At 40.8% G+C, this 18365-nt stretch overlaps 1 protein-coding gene across 5 annotated transcripts in view; it reads right to left on the reverse strand.

The window, feature by feature from the left end:
• Nucleotides 1-300: 300 nt before the first annotated feature.
• The window catches only part of stat3 (signal transducer and activator of transcription 3), a 60311-nt gene continuing 42246 nt past the window's right edge, over nt 301-18365 (reverse strand). For 2 of the 5 annotated variants that reach the window (XM_016994595.2, XM_062957735.1), the window contains 20 exons: nt 17628-17723; nt 17450-17531; nt 16725-16819; nt 15614-15765; nt 14863-15021; nt 13981-14073; nt 13273-13332; nt 13093-13122; nt 11210-11303; nt 10601-10648; nt 10053-10136; nt 8777-8875; nt 8548-8683; nt 7870-7922; nt 7681-7775; nt 6013-6152; nt 4989-5204; nt 4548-4590; nt 3686-3798; nt 301-2452 (listed from right to left, as the gene is read on the reverse strand). In XM_016994595.2, the coding sequence (XP_016850084.1) occupies nt 2394-2452; nt 3686-3798; nt 4548-4590; nt 4989-5204; nt 6013-6152; nt 7681-7775; nt 7870-7922; nt 8548-8683; nt 8777-8875; nt 10053-10136; nt 10601-10648; nt 11210-11303; nt 13093-13122; nt 13273-13332; nt 13981-14073; nt 14863-15021; nt 15614-15765; nt 16725-16819; nt 17450-17531; nt 17628-17723 (1947 nt within the window). In that variant the 3' untranslated portion in view covers nt 301-2393. Of the gene's footprint in view, nt 2453-3685; nt 3799-4547; nt 4594-4988; nt 5205-6012; nt 6153-7680; nt 7776-7869; nt 7923-8547; nt 8684-8776; nt 8876-10052; nt 10137-10600; nt 10649-11209; nt 11304-13092; nt 13123-13272; nt 13333-13980; nt 14074-14862; nt 15022-15613; nt 15766-16724; nt 16820-17449; nt 17532-17627; nt 17724-18365 lie in introns of all 5 variants that reach the window. The other 3 variants (XM_008113408.3, XM_003222478.4, XM_008113409.3) reach the window with 3 other exon arrangements.

An 18365-nucleotide genomic window follows, 5' to 3' on the forward strand; every position in this document is an offset into this window, starting at 1 on the left:
GGCAAGAAACCTTCACAAAACCGTGCAAAACAATGCTCTAATCTGCTTTAATGTTCTGTGGCTCATGTAATCATCGTCCAGGCCTCAAACTGGTTCCACGATTTCCTAGGTAACCATTGGCACAACGAAACCACTTTCTTCAATATCTTTTTGAAATTGAATTAAATAGTGTAAGTGGGGCCATAGACTATCTTCACTGCTCCATGCCTATTTCTTCCAAGCTTTTTTCACAAGCCCATCTGCTTTGTGGAATCATTCCACAGACAACCAACACAGAAAAACTCACTCATTACAATCTGCCAGAGAAATATGATATTAGACTTTATTTAAGAGAAAGTGGGGCCTGTAGATACAGCAATAAAATATACAAAACAAATTAAACTGTTATACTCCTAAGAGCAGTTAGCTATACAGAAACAGGAAAATGATGTGGGAAGGAGCAAAGAGAAGAATGATGCAAAATGGAATTTGGCATAAATAAGCTATTTGGTTAGAAGCAACCAGTGCAACTGTATACTAGCTAGAGACCCTATAGCAGCCTACCCACATTTGGTGCTGTCCAGGTGTGCTGGACTATAACTCCCAGAAACCCTGAGTAAGCATGGCCCGTGCCTCTAAGTAATACTGAGGAAAAACTTGTTTTATCACTCTCTTCCATAGACATATGGGAATAGCAATCTGAAGCCCAATAACTAAAACAATAAGACCAAGAGCATCCAGATTCTCTGTTCCTAACACCAGTGCTAATATCACAGTACTGGTTACAACTAGAGTTAAACTACTGAACCACAAATCATGGAAACGGGCATAACAGAGAACGCCATGGATCTGAACACAAAGACTGGGCAGAGAATGTCTTCAGTATAGCTGCAGATATAAAATGAAGAAAAAAAAATTGGCTAACCCAGAGTTTACTAGTTGGGTATATATCCAGACATCTTGGACTATACTTCCTCTAACCCCAGCCAGCTGTTTAGGGGATTATGGGAGTTGTCATTCAACACATTTACAGGCTTCTGGGCAAAAAGCTGGGCTAGCTCAAGCAACAAAGCATTGGAATATCGAAAGAGACACCACCTTTACAATATGCTCTCCTTTTGCTTCTAATTTACAGCGGTGGTGGAGGGTGGTGACTAGAATGGTGAACACCTACTTGGGAGACAAGGTTCAAGTCTCCACTTGACCACCAAGCTCATGTGACAACCACGGGCCACTTACTTTTGCTAAAGCTGCTTCACAAGGCTGTTGTGAGAATAAAATGGAATTCATGCCTGGGTTTGGGAAGGAAAAAACAGGTATGCTGTCCTGCGTTTCTTGGCAGGGCAACATAAAAGTGCAAATAAATAATAAGAACAAAAATTAATTAGAACCAAATGCCAACAACTCATCTGCCAGCCACCAGGCTCTTATATTTCATTCTAGTTGCGCTATCTGGACTCAAAGCCTTAAAAGTATGAGAGTCCCCTAGATCTGAAACTTTACATGAGAGACAAAAAGAGAAAGAGAGACCGAGGGACAGCAGAGAGAAATATTATATAGAAATTTGGACTTTCTGCTGAATGGCTTGGATTCCAATCATAGTTCTGCCATGAATATGCTTGTCAATCCTTGGGATATTACTCAGTCAATTTTGTATTATATGGTTATGAATCTGAGCATCCTTCTTTTGGCCACTGTTCCCCATCAGTATGGCTCAAGTCGCTTAGGGGTTTGAAAAATACATACTTCCAAATACTAGTTACCCACCATCTTCAAAGTCCAAGGTGACCAAGCCAATGTAGGCTCTGTGGACTCATAGTCATTTCACTTTGTAGGACTGTTGTCTTAGGTTTATGTTCATTTGGGAAATTTTAAAAACCAACAATGTACAAAACAAAATTGCACTTATTTTTAAGAAGCAATCCTATTTATTGCCCATCCCCACCCTGTGCTCAGCAGAGAGCATTCTGCCTGCCTCTTTAGCACAACCTTTTGCTTGAATACTGAGAAAACATCTGGATGTGACTACCAGCTGGAGGAATAAGCCTTTCACAGCATGCAAGCAAACAAAGACAGGAGACCAAGAAGTACTGCCAAGGGTGTGGGTATGAAGAGGCACTTGATCTAGCAAAATAAGACACCCCGTAATCTAACTTTTATATAAAAAGAAAAATACTTTTGCGGAGAAGGGGGTAAATCCCTACTAACATTAAAGGGAAGGGCCCTTCCTCAAGCCAAGAGGCTCAGGCAATGAGCCACCAGCAAGGAGGCACTTGAGTGGCTACAAGAGAAACCAGGATCAAGCATCTCCCACTGGAGCAGAGCCTAGCTGAGGGAGGCTCCACAGTGGTGCAAGAGAAGGAGACGTTTCATGCCAGGAAGCCAGAGCTGGTCAGTTGCCCTGGTTGGGCCAGTCACATGGGCGAGTTGGCACAATCGCCAGCCATCTCCATATCGAAGACTTGCAGTGACTCTGCAGAAAAGAGGACAAAAAAGACAGGAATGTCATCTAGTGGCCAAAGGCAAAGCCCCTGCTGGGATCACAGTCCTTTATCCATTTTATCAAAAGCAGAGTAAAATATGGAAGATATGGTATTACAACACAAATATTTGTCCACGACACAAGATTTGACTTTTGAGGCAAAATTTTTATTTTTTTCTCCCCCCCCCCCCCCGGCCCACTTTAGGGCAGAAGAAACATGGAAGATGCATTGCACAGCAATTTAAATACTGAGTTGGTCTTTTGAACCTTAGCTGGTTTTGTTTCATTCCATTTCCTTTCTGCTTTTGCCAGTCATTTTGCATGCATAATATTCTTCATGCCCTTGTGCTGCCTCATTTTCCTTCTCCTAGCTAGGTTTCTTCCACCCCACCTCCTTTAAGCTCCTTTTGTTGTCATTAATTCATGCATCTCCTGTTATGCGGCCTTCTAGATGTTGCTGGATTGCAACTTAGCTCTCATGGCTAACTGTGTGGGTGCTGGGGTTTGCAGTCCAACAATATCTGTAAACTGCATGATACCACTGTTCTTAACAACTGTTTGAAGGACTCCTTTGGGTGGAACCTTCAACTCTTCATTCTCTGTCTGTTCCTACTACAAAGGGCCTTGTTATGAGGTGTGTTGAACTTCCTTATGTTCTGCATCATATTTCAAACTTGTGCTTTAAATAGGTTAAAGTTTTAAGAAGAATGGCTTATTAAGTTATCTGTACTTTGTTTTAAGCTACATTATACATTGAACATTCTAAGCCATCTTGGGTTCTATGCCTTGGCATAGAGAAGTGGGATAAAAGGACATGAGTAACACTATGTTATTTTTGTTCCTGGGTTATAAATATCATTTCTTAATTGGTTCTATAATACAAACATGGAAAAGTTTATTAAACTGCAAAAAACTTTGTTTTTGCGGGACATCCTGCAGCACATTTTGTTATAGCTTTTCAGTGAATATCTCATTGAGTCTCAACCAATTCAACATAGCCACAAAAATGAAATTTCTGGAGTATAATAACTACTTTCAAAGTAAGTACCGCACAATTAAACAGGAATACCACTTTCAAACCAGGAACAGAATTCTTTTCAAATTTTGTTACATAGTGCAACCAAACAAACATCAAATGCAGATAGAGTAGGAACGGAGCCTCTCACCCCAAGCCACACACACAAATATCCACACACAAGTGCACCAATCTGCCCCCACACTTACCAAACTGGCCACTGGCATTTCCTTCAGCTCCCTCCCCATTACTGCAAAAAGGGATCAGGGATTCGAGTGTGCGGGGAGACATGGGCAGTTCAATGGTACTGCTGCAGGTTGTTCTGGAAAGAAAATGGAGAAGGGAAAAAGAAAAAGGAGGGAGCAGCAAGGAGGTTCATGTTATTAGTTGAAAATAATTCAGTCCCCAGCTCCAGAACCACTAACTTTGCTCTGTGCAGTAGGACATAGCTAAAGCTCAAACATCAATCAATACACACACTTTAAACACCATTTTGGGGAGGGGAAATAAACAGACAATGCGAGTTCTTTCTTATTATCCATGGTATTATTATTATGTTTATGATGTCATGCAAGTAAGAAATATTTATGGAATTTTGTTCCTTCACTATGCAGTAGGAGCAGGATATGGGTTGTTATAGGGACAAGGTAAGCCAATTTACAACATCCCTTTGTGCTACATTTAGTGATAGCAGTCGTGAAGTTTCTGAACAGAGGCCTCCAGCTACTGAAGCAGAGGGTCAAGAATACATTCTTGTTGTCTGTCTACCTTTAAGTACTTTGGGACTTATGGAGAACTTGAGACAAACTATTATGGGGAATTTTTGACAAGATACATTCAGAGAAGGTTTTTGCCTTTGCCTTCCTCCAAGAGAGAGCATGCCTTGCCCAAGATCAGCCAGTGTGCTTTCATGGCTGAGCAGGGATTTGAACCTGCTCTCCGAGTCTAACATTTACACCACTAGACCACATTGACTTTGAAACCATCCTAGGTATAAACAAATCCTATCTAATGGCTATATAGACCTCTGCCTAAGGGAGTCCCATCCCCTTAAAATGAAGGCATACTCACGGGGTCACACAGATGAACTTGGTCTTCAGATATGGAGCAGTACCTGCTGGGATGTTGGGAAGAAATATGTCATTAGTTTGAATATAATGATAAGCAGAAAGAAGAAAGAATCAAAACATACCCCAGAATTATATTAGATGGGTGTTGAGATACTGTCTTGATAAATGCTTGTAGAAGAGTCTTTTAATCTTGGGAGATGAGCATTTGGAAAATAACCAAATGATGTTATTATTGTGAAATGGATGGTGCCCAAAGGGCAAGATTGGGACTGTAAGACAGCAAGCTTTAGCATGAGGTTCCCCAGCCCTAGAAGATTGAACTGTCACCTAAAAAGGCTAAAATACACCCTGTGTAAGGTGCATGCACCACAGACAGGTGACCTACCTTAGAAATCCCATCACCACCAAAATACAGAGGAGAAGAGCACAGAAAGCCAACAACTACCTGGGTCAGTGGCTTCGGGGTGTTCCTGGCTCTCAGGGCGACAGTATTTTCCAAAGGCCTCCTCCTTGGGGATATCCGGGTACAAGTAAACAAGTGGGGACACAAGGATGTTGGTGGCATCCATGATCTTGTAGCCCATGATAATCTCGGCAAAGGACATGCTGTTGAGCTGCTGCTTGGTATATGGCTCCACTGACTGGATTTGGGTCTTTCCTACGTCAAACGTTTTACATGAGTGTTAGAAAAAACCCACAGCATAAAAAGGAACAACACATACAATTTCCCCCAAGAAAAAGCCAACAATGCAAAAGGTTACCAAATGCATTTTCCCGGTAAAAGTCTGAAAAGAAAGAAATCTTTCTGTCAGTGATGGGGCTCTCTCTTAATGATGCATTGGGCTGCTATGATGGCCCTGAACATTAACTTTGGGGAAAGGATAAGACTGCCGGCCACTGGTGTAGCTTCTGCAATTACTGAAATGTCCATGTGGCACAGTTCCAAAGTAGAGGATATGCTTTAAAGGCAGAAACTCCCAAGTTCAATGTCTGCCACCTCCATTTCGATGATCTCAGCAGGTCTGCAACAATAGACCTTTGCTTCAGACCTTACTCGCATAGTAAGTATAGCTCTTAAGGCGAACATTGATTCAAAAGCAGGGAAGTATGCAATAGATTCATCAGAATTTTTTAAAGCAAAAAAAAAGAAAGCTACTCCCAATAATTCAAGCAACAATTAAAAATAGTATTACTAACTGCTGGTAAAACGTGTAGATGGGAAGTACTAATTTAAAAGAAACATTCTTCATTCTTTCACACAGAAAAATGCCTCTTTTTAGATGGTGCCTACAAAACATGTGCAGAATTTTAATGTGCAGATAGCCTGAAGGCTATCCTTGTAGTTTCAGAAATATAGGTTTCGAAAAGCTTTCAATCAATTAAATGGCTGAAACACAGATAATAAATACAATAGAATTAATGCAAATAGTTGAGCAGCCCTTCTAATTTCAGGGCCCGCTTCTTACCGCTGATGTCCTTCTCCACCCATGTGAAGGTGATCCCACCTTCCTTGCTGCTCTCACTGAAACGCAACAGGAAGGTTCCAGGGGGTTTTGTGCTCAAGATGGCTCGTTCCCGCTCTTTGCTGATGAATCCCATGATGTATCTGAAGAGGAGAAAGTAATATGGTTTTGCTTCTTCCCATGGAGGTTTCAAAGTGGATGTTAACGTCATGCACAGAACTGGAGGGATGTGGTAAACCATCTAGTTCGACCTTACAGGATAATCAATAGACAGAACATTTCCAATTGTTTAACTATGAAAGGCTTCTAGAAAAGGAGAACCGATCATCAGTTTAAGCCTAAAGCAAGTGGTTCTCAACCAGCTGTTAGGATTTCTGGAAGTTGAAGGCCAAAACATCTCAGGACCCACAGGTTGAGAATGACTGCCTTAAGCCATCATTTTTATTGTCAAATTGCTCTGTCAAAATGTTTCTACTAGTCTAATCTAGCAGTTAATTTTAGAACGAAGCCCTGCTCTCTGCAGCAGTCCTCTGTCTTTGCCCTTCAGGTATGTGAAGAACACACTTTCTCTTTCTCTCATGGAGGCAAGGGGAAGAGTCTTTCCTTCTCCAAGCTAAACATAAACAGTCCCTTCAAATTTCTGTCACATGTATTGTTTTCCCTTGTCCATATTTGTTGCCCTCTTCTGTACGCATTCCAATTTGTCTATACAAATTCAATGGAGTTTGAGTCCATAACCTTCATGGATACCAAAATCAATGGATTCTCAAGTCTAATTATATACAATGATATAGTAAAACTGTGCCACTTATATAAAATGACTAAACCAAGGTTAGATTTTTAGATTTAAAAAAATACATTCAAGCTGTGGCTGGCTGAATCCATGGATGCATAACACTATGTAACACGATTTTTGTTCCTGGGTAATAAATGCCATTTCCTAATAGGTTCTAGCATAAGAACATGGAAAAAGTTTATTAAACTGCAAAACTTTGTTTTGTGGGACATCCTGCAGCACAATTTGCTATCGTTCTTCACTAAATATCTCTTAGGGCCCTTCTACACAGCCCAGGCTGTGGCGCAGGCTGGTGAGCAGCCAGCTGCAGCCAGCTGCAACAAATCACTCTGACCAAGAGGTCATGAGTTCGAGGCCTGCGTTTGTCTCTGTCTTTGTTCTATGTTAAGGCATTGAATATTTGCCTTATATGTGTAATGTGATCTGCCCTGAGTCCCCTTCGAGGTGAGAAGGGTGAAATACAAATACTGTAAATAAATAAATAAAACCCAGAGTATCAAGGAAGAAAATCCCACAATATCTGCTTTGAACTGGGTTAACTGAGTACACGCTGCCATATATTCCAGTTCAAAGCAGATATTGTGGGATTTTATTCAGCTCTGTGGAAGGGGCTCTAGAGTCTCAACTAATTCAACATAATTTGTGGCAGCCACAAAAACCAATTTTCTGGAGTATAACAACTACTTTCAAAGTAAGTACTTCACAATTAAACGAGAAATAACACTTTCAAACCAGGAACAGAATTTTATTCAATTTCTGTTACACAGTGTAATCAATGGAAACAGGTGGCTGACTGTATCCTTGTAGCACCAAGTAGTAGATAGAATGGACACCTGCGGAAGGCAATTTCAATGGCATCCACAGCAGATGCTCACCCTTCATTCCAGAGTGCCAGGATGTACTTCTTCACCAGGTCAATGATGTTGTCCAGCCAGACCCAGAAAGAGAAGCCTTTGCCTGCCATGTTCTCCTGTAGGGAGAAGAGGTCAAAGGAGAAGCACATAAACAAAACGTCAAATACCACACTTGCCTCAAACCACTCTTCATCTTATGAGAGATCCTACCTTACAGAACTTTGCCCAAGTTATCTGACATCCAGAATAATTTATGCCTGGCCCTGGAAGGAAGAAGAAATAAGGAGTAGTTAAAGATGTATAATGTTGTGAAGTGGTTGCACTATCCTCCCTTGGCTGTGATGTGCTAGATTACTACCTCATCGATAGGGCCATGCCAGAGCTGAGGAGAGCCAGATTTTAATCCCTTGCCCAACTATAAAGTTCCTCAAGGTCCCTCCAGCCAGTCATACTCTCTCTCACCTTATCCCATTCACAGGATTATCCTGAAGGCAAAACAGAGTACGGGGGAAACTAGATATGTCACAATTTTTAAAAAGGTTAATGTATGAATATAGTGAAACACATGTTCTAGCCTTCATGTCTTACTTGGAATTTGTTGATTTACATATTAAACTCTATGAAAAGCTTCCATTTCAATATTCAACACTTTGTACATGTTTCAGACTCATATGTCAGTGCTCAACTGAAGAATTTCTGGGATTGAGATCAAACAACTCCCAGAACTTCCTTCACCCTCCATAGCCAGTGGCAAGGCTATCCTGCAGGATATTATGAGTTTTATTCCTGAATTGTAACTTTCTGGTTGATATTCCCATATAAGATTGACCAAAGGGTAAGGGTAAGGGTTCCTTGTAGTCTGGAATCCAAGAAATGGAGATGGGTTACCAAGGAGTTTTTCAGCAAGCGTTGTCAGCTGTTCTATGCTGAGTCCTCGTTTGGTAGTTGAGGAGAACTGCCAGCTAAGCACCTCTGCAACCTGGTCCCACGTGCCAATTGGCGGTTTGGTGAAGAAGTTCACATTCTGTCCAGAGAGGAAACATTTATCATTTGGAATGAGAAGAAAACAAAACTCTGATTCTCTTTTCTACACTATGTTTTGGGAAACTCCACATACCTTGGGGTTGTTTGTCAGCATGTTGTACCACAAGATCGACGCCCAAGCGTTTGGCATCTGGCAAATGTTGGAGATCACCACTACAGGAAGCGAGTGGGTCTGTGAGAGGGAAAAGCAGTTGTTTTGAGCACAAATAACAACTATTATCTTTCTTTTTAGCCTTCATTGTTTCTGTTGCATAATATGTATATCCGAACATATATTCAAACCAGCCAATGAAACTATCAAGATTATAGTCCACATGTATCATGATGCTAACTGTATTAGGTAAGGAGCTAACAGAATTCCTTCAAATGAGCTGGCAAGGCTGGCATCAACATAAAACAAAATACGAGTGAAGAGGAAAGGCAATAAAACAGTGTATGGGGTTGGAATGGATTCCGTTGTATTCTAGTCTTGAGACACGTTTTCACCCAGCACCACACCAGAGTCCAATAGTACTAACTACAGCAGTTTATTAAGAAAAGCAGGTACAAAAGGAAAAAGGGCATTTTCTAAAATGCTCTTTTCTAAAACAGCAGTAGAAAAGGAGTTATAAAATAGCAGTAGTCCAAATACAAAAGATCAATACTTCAAAAAATGGCAAGGTACATAAAATCAAGGAAGTCAAGATCACAGGCATAAATCCATGAGCATGAAAGCAGAACTTTCCCCAGGGCAAAACTCTTCCAGGAACATAGGCCAACACAAGAAACTTGATTCATGAACTTGAGACCTAAGACAGGAACCTGAAGCTTTATGAAATGTTGTCTGCTATGAGAGACACTAATAAACAGCATTTAATTTAAATCCAAGCCCAACCAAGAAGCCATGAGATCATGTCTCACACATCTGGATTCCAAGGACTTCTCACGGAGTCTTTCTAACTAACTAATTAATCTCTCCTTCACTCCCTCCACATGAAGACTTAATCTGATATCCTGGGAAAACTCCCCATCAACTGCACCGGCTGAAGGCCGATTCCCAAGAGAAATTGACCTTTCACTGTTTTACCTTTTCTCCTGTGATGCTAAGGAATGAGCACTGGAATCCAAAACATACTATGTCTGCATTTCCCTCTGATCTAAAGCCTGTAATTCGCTATGATCACACACAGATTCCCAATTTCATTTTCATAAAAGTTGCCCCCTGAGAGTTACTCTGTATAACGATTCGTCTCTATGTTTCAAAGGTCATTTTTAAGAAAAAGGTCTCAGACATAGAACACCAGTGTCAAACAAATCCTGCCATAAATGGGGTGGACCAGGGAGTGGACACAGTCATTTTCAGGCCTCACCTCGAGGTCAATCTTCAGCCCTTGGTGGTAAACTTCTGTCTCAAAGGTGATGAGATGGAGCTCTTCTGTGACAATGAGAGAGGCCTGAGGACATGACGCAGAAGAAGTCAAACATTACTCCAGATTAGTGGTTTTAGCATGTCGAAACACTTGCACTTCTGGTTTCATCTCTGCAACCACTGTGGGCAGGTAAAGTCACCTCAGAAGTGAGAAATGGTCAAAGCCCCAGAGCTATACAGCAATTTGAATACAGGTCTCTCCTGTAATCAGCCCTGACAACAGCCAGTATTATTTGTTTTCTGTTTAATAGGAGATCCTTACAGCAAACACTTTAGCCACCAAATAAAAGGCTGAGTACCTCTGGAAATTTCCACAGAAAAGCTGATATGAGTGAGGGAATGCGAGAAAGAGAAAGAGAGAGCAAAATTGAGAGAGAGAAAGAAGGGAGATGCCAAGAGGGGACTATACTAGCATTTCACACTGGCGTTACGCAAGTCACTAGTCCTACTAGAGAATATTTAACACCTAAAGGCTGATGCGTCACTCACATCACAGTTTGCTCTTCCACCATTACCGCATCTTTGTTCCCGCAACGTCTGCAAGTGGAAAAAGAGGAATTGGGCAAGTTACTAAATACTAAAGTATCTAAAATAATAAATGGTTTAGCATTCTCTAAATAAATCTAGATGAGTAGCTGGACTAAAACCAGTGTTACTACTACCAAGAATACACCCAATGTAATGAATGAGCCTTCTTAGTCACGACTTAACAGGAAGAAGCAACTTCAAAGAATTGTTTATGAACTTCCTTTGTATTTAATAAACCTAAAATAAACCACATTTCAGGGTTTGAATGCAGCACAAACTAAAATGAGAAAGGTAGCTTATATTTACAGTATTGGCAGGGAATGTTTTAAAGTTTTCCAGGAGGGTGGCAATCATATAACCCTCCCAATGTTGCTGAACTACAATTTCCATCACCTGATGGTGAGGAATGCTGGGAGCTGCAGTTCAAAACATTGGTGGTGATGGGGGTCAGAATTGCTATCCCACTTGTAACACTGAACTATGGATTAGTATTATGTCAGAATCAAGTCTGCATGTCCAAAGAGTAGCTTAGCTGAGGAAGGAGAAGGGAGTTAAAGCAACACTGCTCACCAAGTGCTTGAATTCTGCAGAGAGGCTACCATTGTTAGATTCTTCCATGTTCATCACCTTTGTGTTTGTGCCCAGGATGTTAAACTTTCGGGATCTTGACAGGAAAAAAGGAGAGAGGAAAAGAAGAAATGCTTTTAGAATGCTTATGTATTTAAATAATAATCACTGTCAACAAATGTCAGATCCCAGTAGGGAAAGACATACTGGGAATCTACGAGCTGAATTTATTTATTTATTTATTTTTACAGTATTTATATTCCACCCTTCTCATCCCAAAGGGTACTCAGGGTGGATCACAGAACACATATACGGCTAACATTCAATGCCGGTTATACAATGACAAGACAGACAACAGATAGAAGTATTATAGGCTTTCTCCCATCTTTTCAGCATCTTTGGAGGTTGTGCTTGGTTCTGGCCACAGGGGGGTACTATTACTCAATCTCCTTGCCGCAGAATTTTCTTTGTTCGTAATTTTTTCTTCCTTTTTCTGATTAAACGGCCATGCCTAAAATACCTCCCCGCTTTAATGCGGTTCCTATTTATCTACTCAAATTGCTGTTTTTGATCCGCAAGGTGGGTGTGGAGCTAGGCTGAAGGTCAGGAGCTCACCCTGGCCTGGCTTCAAACTGTCAGCCTTTTGGTTGGCAAGATTTACTGCAGCTACAGCTGGTGATTAACCTGCTGAGCTAAAGCCGGCCCTTGAATCTTAGATCTCTTTGGATAGCACAGGAAAGGGTTAACACTCCTGGTATTTGTTTCACTATTTGTGCCCCTGTTCAGAAGATTTCACTTCATTGTGATAATTGGATTTTGAAAAAAAATGGCTTGTTGTGGAAACAAGGATTAGTGATAAAGCTTTAATTGAGACTCCCATTGCCCATGATAACGCTTTCAGTGGTGAATTTCCCTTCCGAGGGATAGATATTTCTCACTTCCTGTTGTCTCACCCCCATTCTCAACTATGAGTTTTTTGTAAGTTGGATGTTTGTAGCTCGGAGACTGCCTGTACAGTGTTTCCTCACTATTTATTTATTTATTTATTTTACAGTATTTATATTCCGCCCTTCTCACCCCGAAGGGGACTCAGGGCGGATTACAATGAACACATATATGGCAAACATTCAATGCCAACAGACAATCAACATTCAGTTTAGACAGACACAGAGGCATTTTAACATCTTTCCAGCTTCACGATTCCGGCCACTGGGGGAGCTGTTGCTTCACCGTCCACTTGGTGGCTGTTCTTCCTCATTCTTTTCCTCGTGTTTTGCTGGCAGTTTTATGGTGTTGTAAATTAGTTAAATTAGCTTCCCGCATAAAGCGTACCTAAATTTTCCCTACTTGACAGATGCAACTGTCTTTCGGGGCTGCATAGGTCAACAGCAAGCCAGGGCTATTTTTAATGGTCGGAGGCTTAACCCGACCCGGGCTTCGAACTCATGACCTCTCGGTCAGTAGTGATTTATAGCAGCTGGTTACTAGCCAGCTGCGCCACAGCCCAGCCCACTACTTTGCGGTTCGCTTTTTGCAGATTCCCTGTTTTGCGGTTTTTCAATAAACTCTAAAAGACTATTATAAATCATAAAAAATTACAATTTACAGCCTAAGGAAGGTAGGAAGGAGAAGCCGAAGGGAGAGAAAAGGAGCCCAAGTGGCAACGAGAGGAGAAAGAGGCGATTTATCAACGCACGATTGGTTGATAAAGACTTAAAATAGGGTATAACTACTAAAATAATGTATAAATATATAGTGTCCCTACTTCACAGATTTTCACTTATTGCGGGTGGTCCTGGAACCTAACCCCCGCAATAAGTGAGGGAACACTGTAGTCGTAAATAGACTTTAAAGGGTTGCTACAGAGAACAATTCCTTTAACTTACCCCCGAAGGGCAGCCACTTCACCAGAATCCCTGCAGGAGAGAGAGATAGGAGAAAAATAAATATCTTGGTCAGATCAGGGGGATGTTGCATAATACAAACAACACAAAAGCTTTAACGCAGAAGGAAAGCAGCTGCAAGTTCAGCACTTCTAGTGCTTCTTTTAAAGTGTTTGGACCTACTTGTCAATGCAGACTTTGATTTTCAGCTGGTAGTTGAGCTCTGGAAACTTAACCAGCAATCTGCAGAAGACAAAATACCTGTTAACATTTGAGAGCACTATGTCCACTATGCTTTCTGCTGCACACATGCCTTTTATTAAGGAAAACAACAGTGACTGTTCAGTAAAAAAAAAAAGCATTGAGAAGGTAACAACAAGAGACAGAAAATGGAACTTGCCAAATGAACTAGATTCCATTGCATACTGCCAGTCTTTAGGAAAAAGTGTTTTAACATAAACAAAGCTTTTATAACTTCTACAATCTGGCAGTTATAATTTGCAACTACATAAGCTAATACTCAGCGTCAATTCAGCATCTTGAATATCTCAAAAATCCAATGATTCATTATCTTTTTTTTAAATAAAAAAGAGGTTGCTAGTCCTTATGAATGCCTCAATAGTCTTCAAAATGAATGTGCAATGCTCTTGAAATCTGCATCATCTTTTGCCTCTTCTCAAAATGGAATATAATTTGGAATTGAGGGAAAGAAACAATCCATATAATTTTCTATAGGCTGTAGAATTTAGCTGAGAAATTCAGATTATTTTGATGCAGAATTTGAAACACATCACTTGTGCAGTCTTCTTTATAACTAGCACATATCACATCACCCTCAACTCTCTTCTTTACTCTAAAGGTGTGCGTGCAAGAATACAGCCAAGAACTCACCGCACTTTTGTTGTGAACTGTACCCCTGTTTTGATAACCAATGGGCGATCCGGATGCATGGGCATACAAGGTTGCCGCTCCACTACAAAAGCACTGCAAGGGATGAGAGAGATAAAACAGTGGTGGAAATTGGAGCAAATGAGTTGTCAGTCCAAACTTCCAAGCTTGGTAAAAAGATTCAGGATGTTCATTGGGACTATCAAAGATTTTTTCTTCTCTATTTGCACTTAAAAAAACAACCCAATCTGTCTTAAACTTCCCATAATATCATAAGCACTGGACCATAGGCATCCTTTGGCTTTGTGCATCTCCAAGGTTAGTTTTGTTTTGGCTAAAAATGTACACCTTATTGAGGATTCTGGATGAATGGATTCTAATTTTGGACATGGTTAAAATTTTATATAATGTGATTTTATTTTGTTATTTGTATCTATTTTTATATGAATTGTTGTTTTGTACATTGTCTTATATGAATTGTTGTTTTGTACATTGTTTTTAGGCATTGAATTTTTGCCTATTTATTGTAAGCCGCCTTGAGTCCCCTCGGGGAGAAAGGTGGGGTAAAAGTGGTGTAAATAAATAAATACACCGTACATTTAAAAATAAATCAGATGAAAATATGTAAAAACATGCATGTATTAAGTTAAAATTGGGTCATAATGTGTTGTTTGGGATAAAATGCACAAGATAATTTGTAGTTTAAGGTAATGCATATAAACATAAAGCCTGCACACAGCAGAAGCAGAAATAAAGAGACTTGAAGATGAGTTCATAAAAACTGAAATGAGCAGGAAATAGCCTATTCCACCTACTCTATAAATTCCACCCGAGTGCCTTTCTCTGTGATGATTTTGCTACATGGCCAGGAATGACAGGACGTACCTCTTCATGAGGTTACGGAACAATTCCACAATGCGTTCTTCCAGTAAAGGCCGGTGTTGTACGATGGGGTCACCTTTGTATGAGACCTTCTGCTGGAGCTCCTCCAGCTTCTTGATCTGTTGACGTGTCTGAAGCTGTGATTCAGCCAGTGATGTTATCCTGGGAGGAGGCAGAAGGAGAGAAGTAAATGCACACATACAGAACTCCCCATCATGTCAACTAGACCTGATCTCAATACAGTAAGACTCCTGTGTCTGAGAAAGATAAGTTCCACATTAGGACAAGGTTAAATGAAACTGTGGATATGATTGAACACAATTTAAAGCATACCGTAAAGTTGTGCTATGGGACTGAGAGAGGTATGCCCTCTAGAAACCTGCCAGGCTTTCCACACAGTTGTATGGTCACTCTTGGAGAAAGTATACCAACGAATTGCCTGGAGGATCTAGCAAATTTCTAGATCCCCCCATGTGCAGGTGAATGTGGTTACAGGGGTTTTTCCATGTTCTTGGAAGAGTCATTGCAACTTACATTCCTTGTTTCCTAACTGAACCTTATAAGCAGAATCATCATCTCTGTTTTGTCCGCCACAATGGAAGACCACTCATTGCTAAGCTCCAACATTTATGTCTCAGAGTGGCATTAGACACAAAGTCTTTACTCATAACCAATCCTTCTTTTTTGTAACAGGAAGGAGTACTAGCCAAGTAGCTCTAAGGAAAAGAAAGTATCTGGGTCACTCAATTCTCACCAATTCTCCAGGCGATCGAGGCAGATATTGGGTGGACCACCGATACATGCAATCTGTTGCCTCCTTTTCCAGTCTGCCAGTTCCTCATCCACCAGTGTCTTTTGCACATACTCCATAGCAGACAAGAGTCCAGCCAGCTCACTCACAATCCCCTAGTTGGAAAAAATAAGCAAAATTGAGACTTCCACAGATTTCCAATTAGCATTTCTAAATTCACATACACACTGTCACTTAGGGAAAGCAGTGAAATGATGTGTGAAGCAGATACACATCTGAGACGCAGCACTTTTGCATCAACTGTTGCCTCATTACATTTACTCATACCTAAAAGTCAGAACTAGAACTCTTCGTTTTGCAAAGTGGGGTATATCCTGGCCAGCACAGCCACTAGATAAGTGTTTTCCAACCTTTGCTTGGAGTTCATGCATTGAAAACAGTGAGATTCAAATCCAGGCAAGACTGATCTCTATTCATTACAATGGGTTTACTTAAAGCAAGATTAAATTTGGATCTGACCCAATAGTTTGAAAGTCAAGCTTCCATGTTTAATAGTGAATCATCCTGGAATAAGGCATGGAGTTCATATTCCTGAAAGTCTGACTCAGTGCTATACGAAGAGAGACAATGCCTGTAAGGCCTTTATCTGCTTGCCATAAACCCCAGCACACAACATGGAGTGTGCACTCTGTCAAAGCTTGCTGCTTTTCTTCAGAGTCTTATGATGCAAAGCAGATCATATTCTGGCTTTCCAGTGAATGGAGGCCAAGTTCCTGCAAGAACATGGCTCATCCCTCTCTGAGCAATTCCAAGTAAAACCCACAGGAAGACGATAACTAAGAAAGCTATCATGGTATGGTAGTTTAAGCATTAGATAATGATTCTGAAGACCAGAGTTTGAATCCTCACTAATCTATCAAACCCACTAAGAGATCTTGGGCAGATCACATTCTCTCAGCCTCAAAAGAATGCAATGGCAGATCTCTTATGAACACATTTTGCCAAAAAGACTCTATATGTTTACCCTAGGCTTACCATAGGTCAAATACAACTTGAAGGCACACAACAACAAGGACAATAATGGGCAATGAGGGAGGGGTGTGTGCCTTCTTACCCTCCGCATTTGATCAAGCGCTGTCAGCATTTGCTCCAGCTGCTGCATCTTTTGTCGGGTCACTGATTGGTTATTGCCATTCAGATCCTGCATGTCTAAAGAGAAGACATAAAGCAGACATATTGAAAGGTTTTGCCATATTGTGTAACAAAAAAAGTTCACTTTTAGCACTTTCTGGACAGCGCATGGTTTTGTGGAGACTATGTAACTATGATTTGTTTTTCATTTTGCTTTTAATTTATTTTCAGTGTTTATTCTTATTTAAGATGTGATAAATACCTTCAAATGCATTCATTTAATGGCACAAATTAGAAGTGGTAGACTTCACTAGCTATCTCTTGGTGAGAAGTGAGAAATCAGACTCCTTGTCACTTCTCTGGAGCATCTTAAAGCCCCTATCTCTCTCATTCCCATTTCAAAGCATCCTTCTGCAATCTGGGACCTTTCCCCAATGCATTTAATAAAAGTCTCACTACTGTAAGCCAGCACATCCATATTGACTGGGGATGATGGAGGGTTCTCACCCAATATATCTAGAGTAGTGCTTCTTATCCTGTGGGTCCCCAGATGTTTTTGGCCTTCAACTCCCAGAAATCCTAACAGCTGGTAAACTGATACTGTTAAGGCCTAATATTGTTAACACCAATTGCAATAGTCTTCTAGAACTTCAAGCGAAAGCTATTTCTTTCCACATCTAAGGTCACGTGGAACAAAGTCCTACTTACCTCCTTGACTCTTCAAAGTCTTGTAGTTGAAGTCAAAGTCATCCTGGAGATTTTCTACCACCTTCATCTTTTGCTCGAGGTCCTGCAAGAAAGCCAGGAAGATTGCATGGGAGTCACACCCCTGGGGCAATCTCAAATCTGGGACCAAGGAAGCAAAGACACGGCCTCTCCCTCTTACCTGCACTCTCTTCCTCACATCTTGAAGGTGTTGCTCCAGCATCTGCTGCTTCTCTGTCACAACTGCAGCTGTAGGGTGGTTCGCCTGTCCACCTTGCTGCGATGAAAAGACAAAGAAATTGGTTTTATTATAACATAAGAGGTTTCACTACATGTCACATCATTTATATATTTTAAAAGGACAAAAAGACATATATAACATCTGTATTTAATAAATGAAAGTGCACATTCAACAGGAATGCATCACTTTTCCCTATGGTATAAATTATTCCACTGATCCTCTAGGCTTGGCCTGTTCCATATTCTGGTTCAGTACAAAGACGGGAAGGAAAAGGGTGAAGGGGTTGAGTTTGGTTGGGTTTTCACGCGCATGGAACTCATGTATCACACTTATAGTTGCTGGCTTGGTTCAAGGAGTGCTTGTGGTCAGGGAGAAGGGAATGTTTTAAAGCAACATTGCAGATCTTCCCGCTTGACAGCAGACTGTCGAAATCTCGCAATGGCAGCCAAAGTTATGTTCTGCTGATGTTGAACCCAAGGGGGAGCAATTTCACTTCAAAAGTGATGGACAGTTGCTCACTTTAGGAAGAAGCCCTATTTTAGGCAGTTGTGAGTAGTCATGCAACTCATAAGTACATTCAGTATTTGGTCTCTTTCTAAGAGCAGAATGGATTGCTGTGTCAAGAAATAGATTCTTTCTGTCTGGACTAGTGGTGCCTAGAAGCAGGAGGTAGTGTAA

Source organism: Anolis carolinensis, chromosome 6, assembly GCF_035594765.1.
Source record: "Anolis carolinensis isolate JA03-04 chromosome 6, rAnoCar3.1.pri, whole genome shotgun sequence".
Classification (NCBI taxonomy): domain Eukaryota; kingdom Metazoa; phylum Chordata; class Lepidosauria; order Squamata; family Dactyloidae; genus Anolis; species Anolis carolinensis.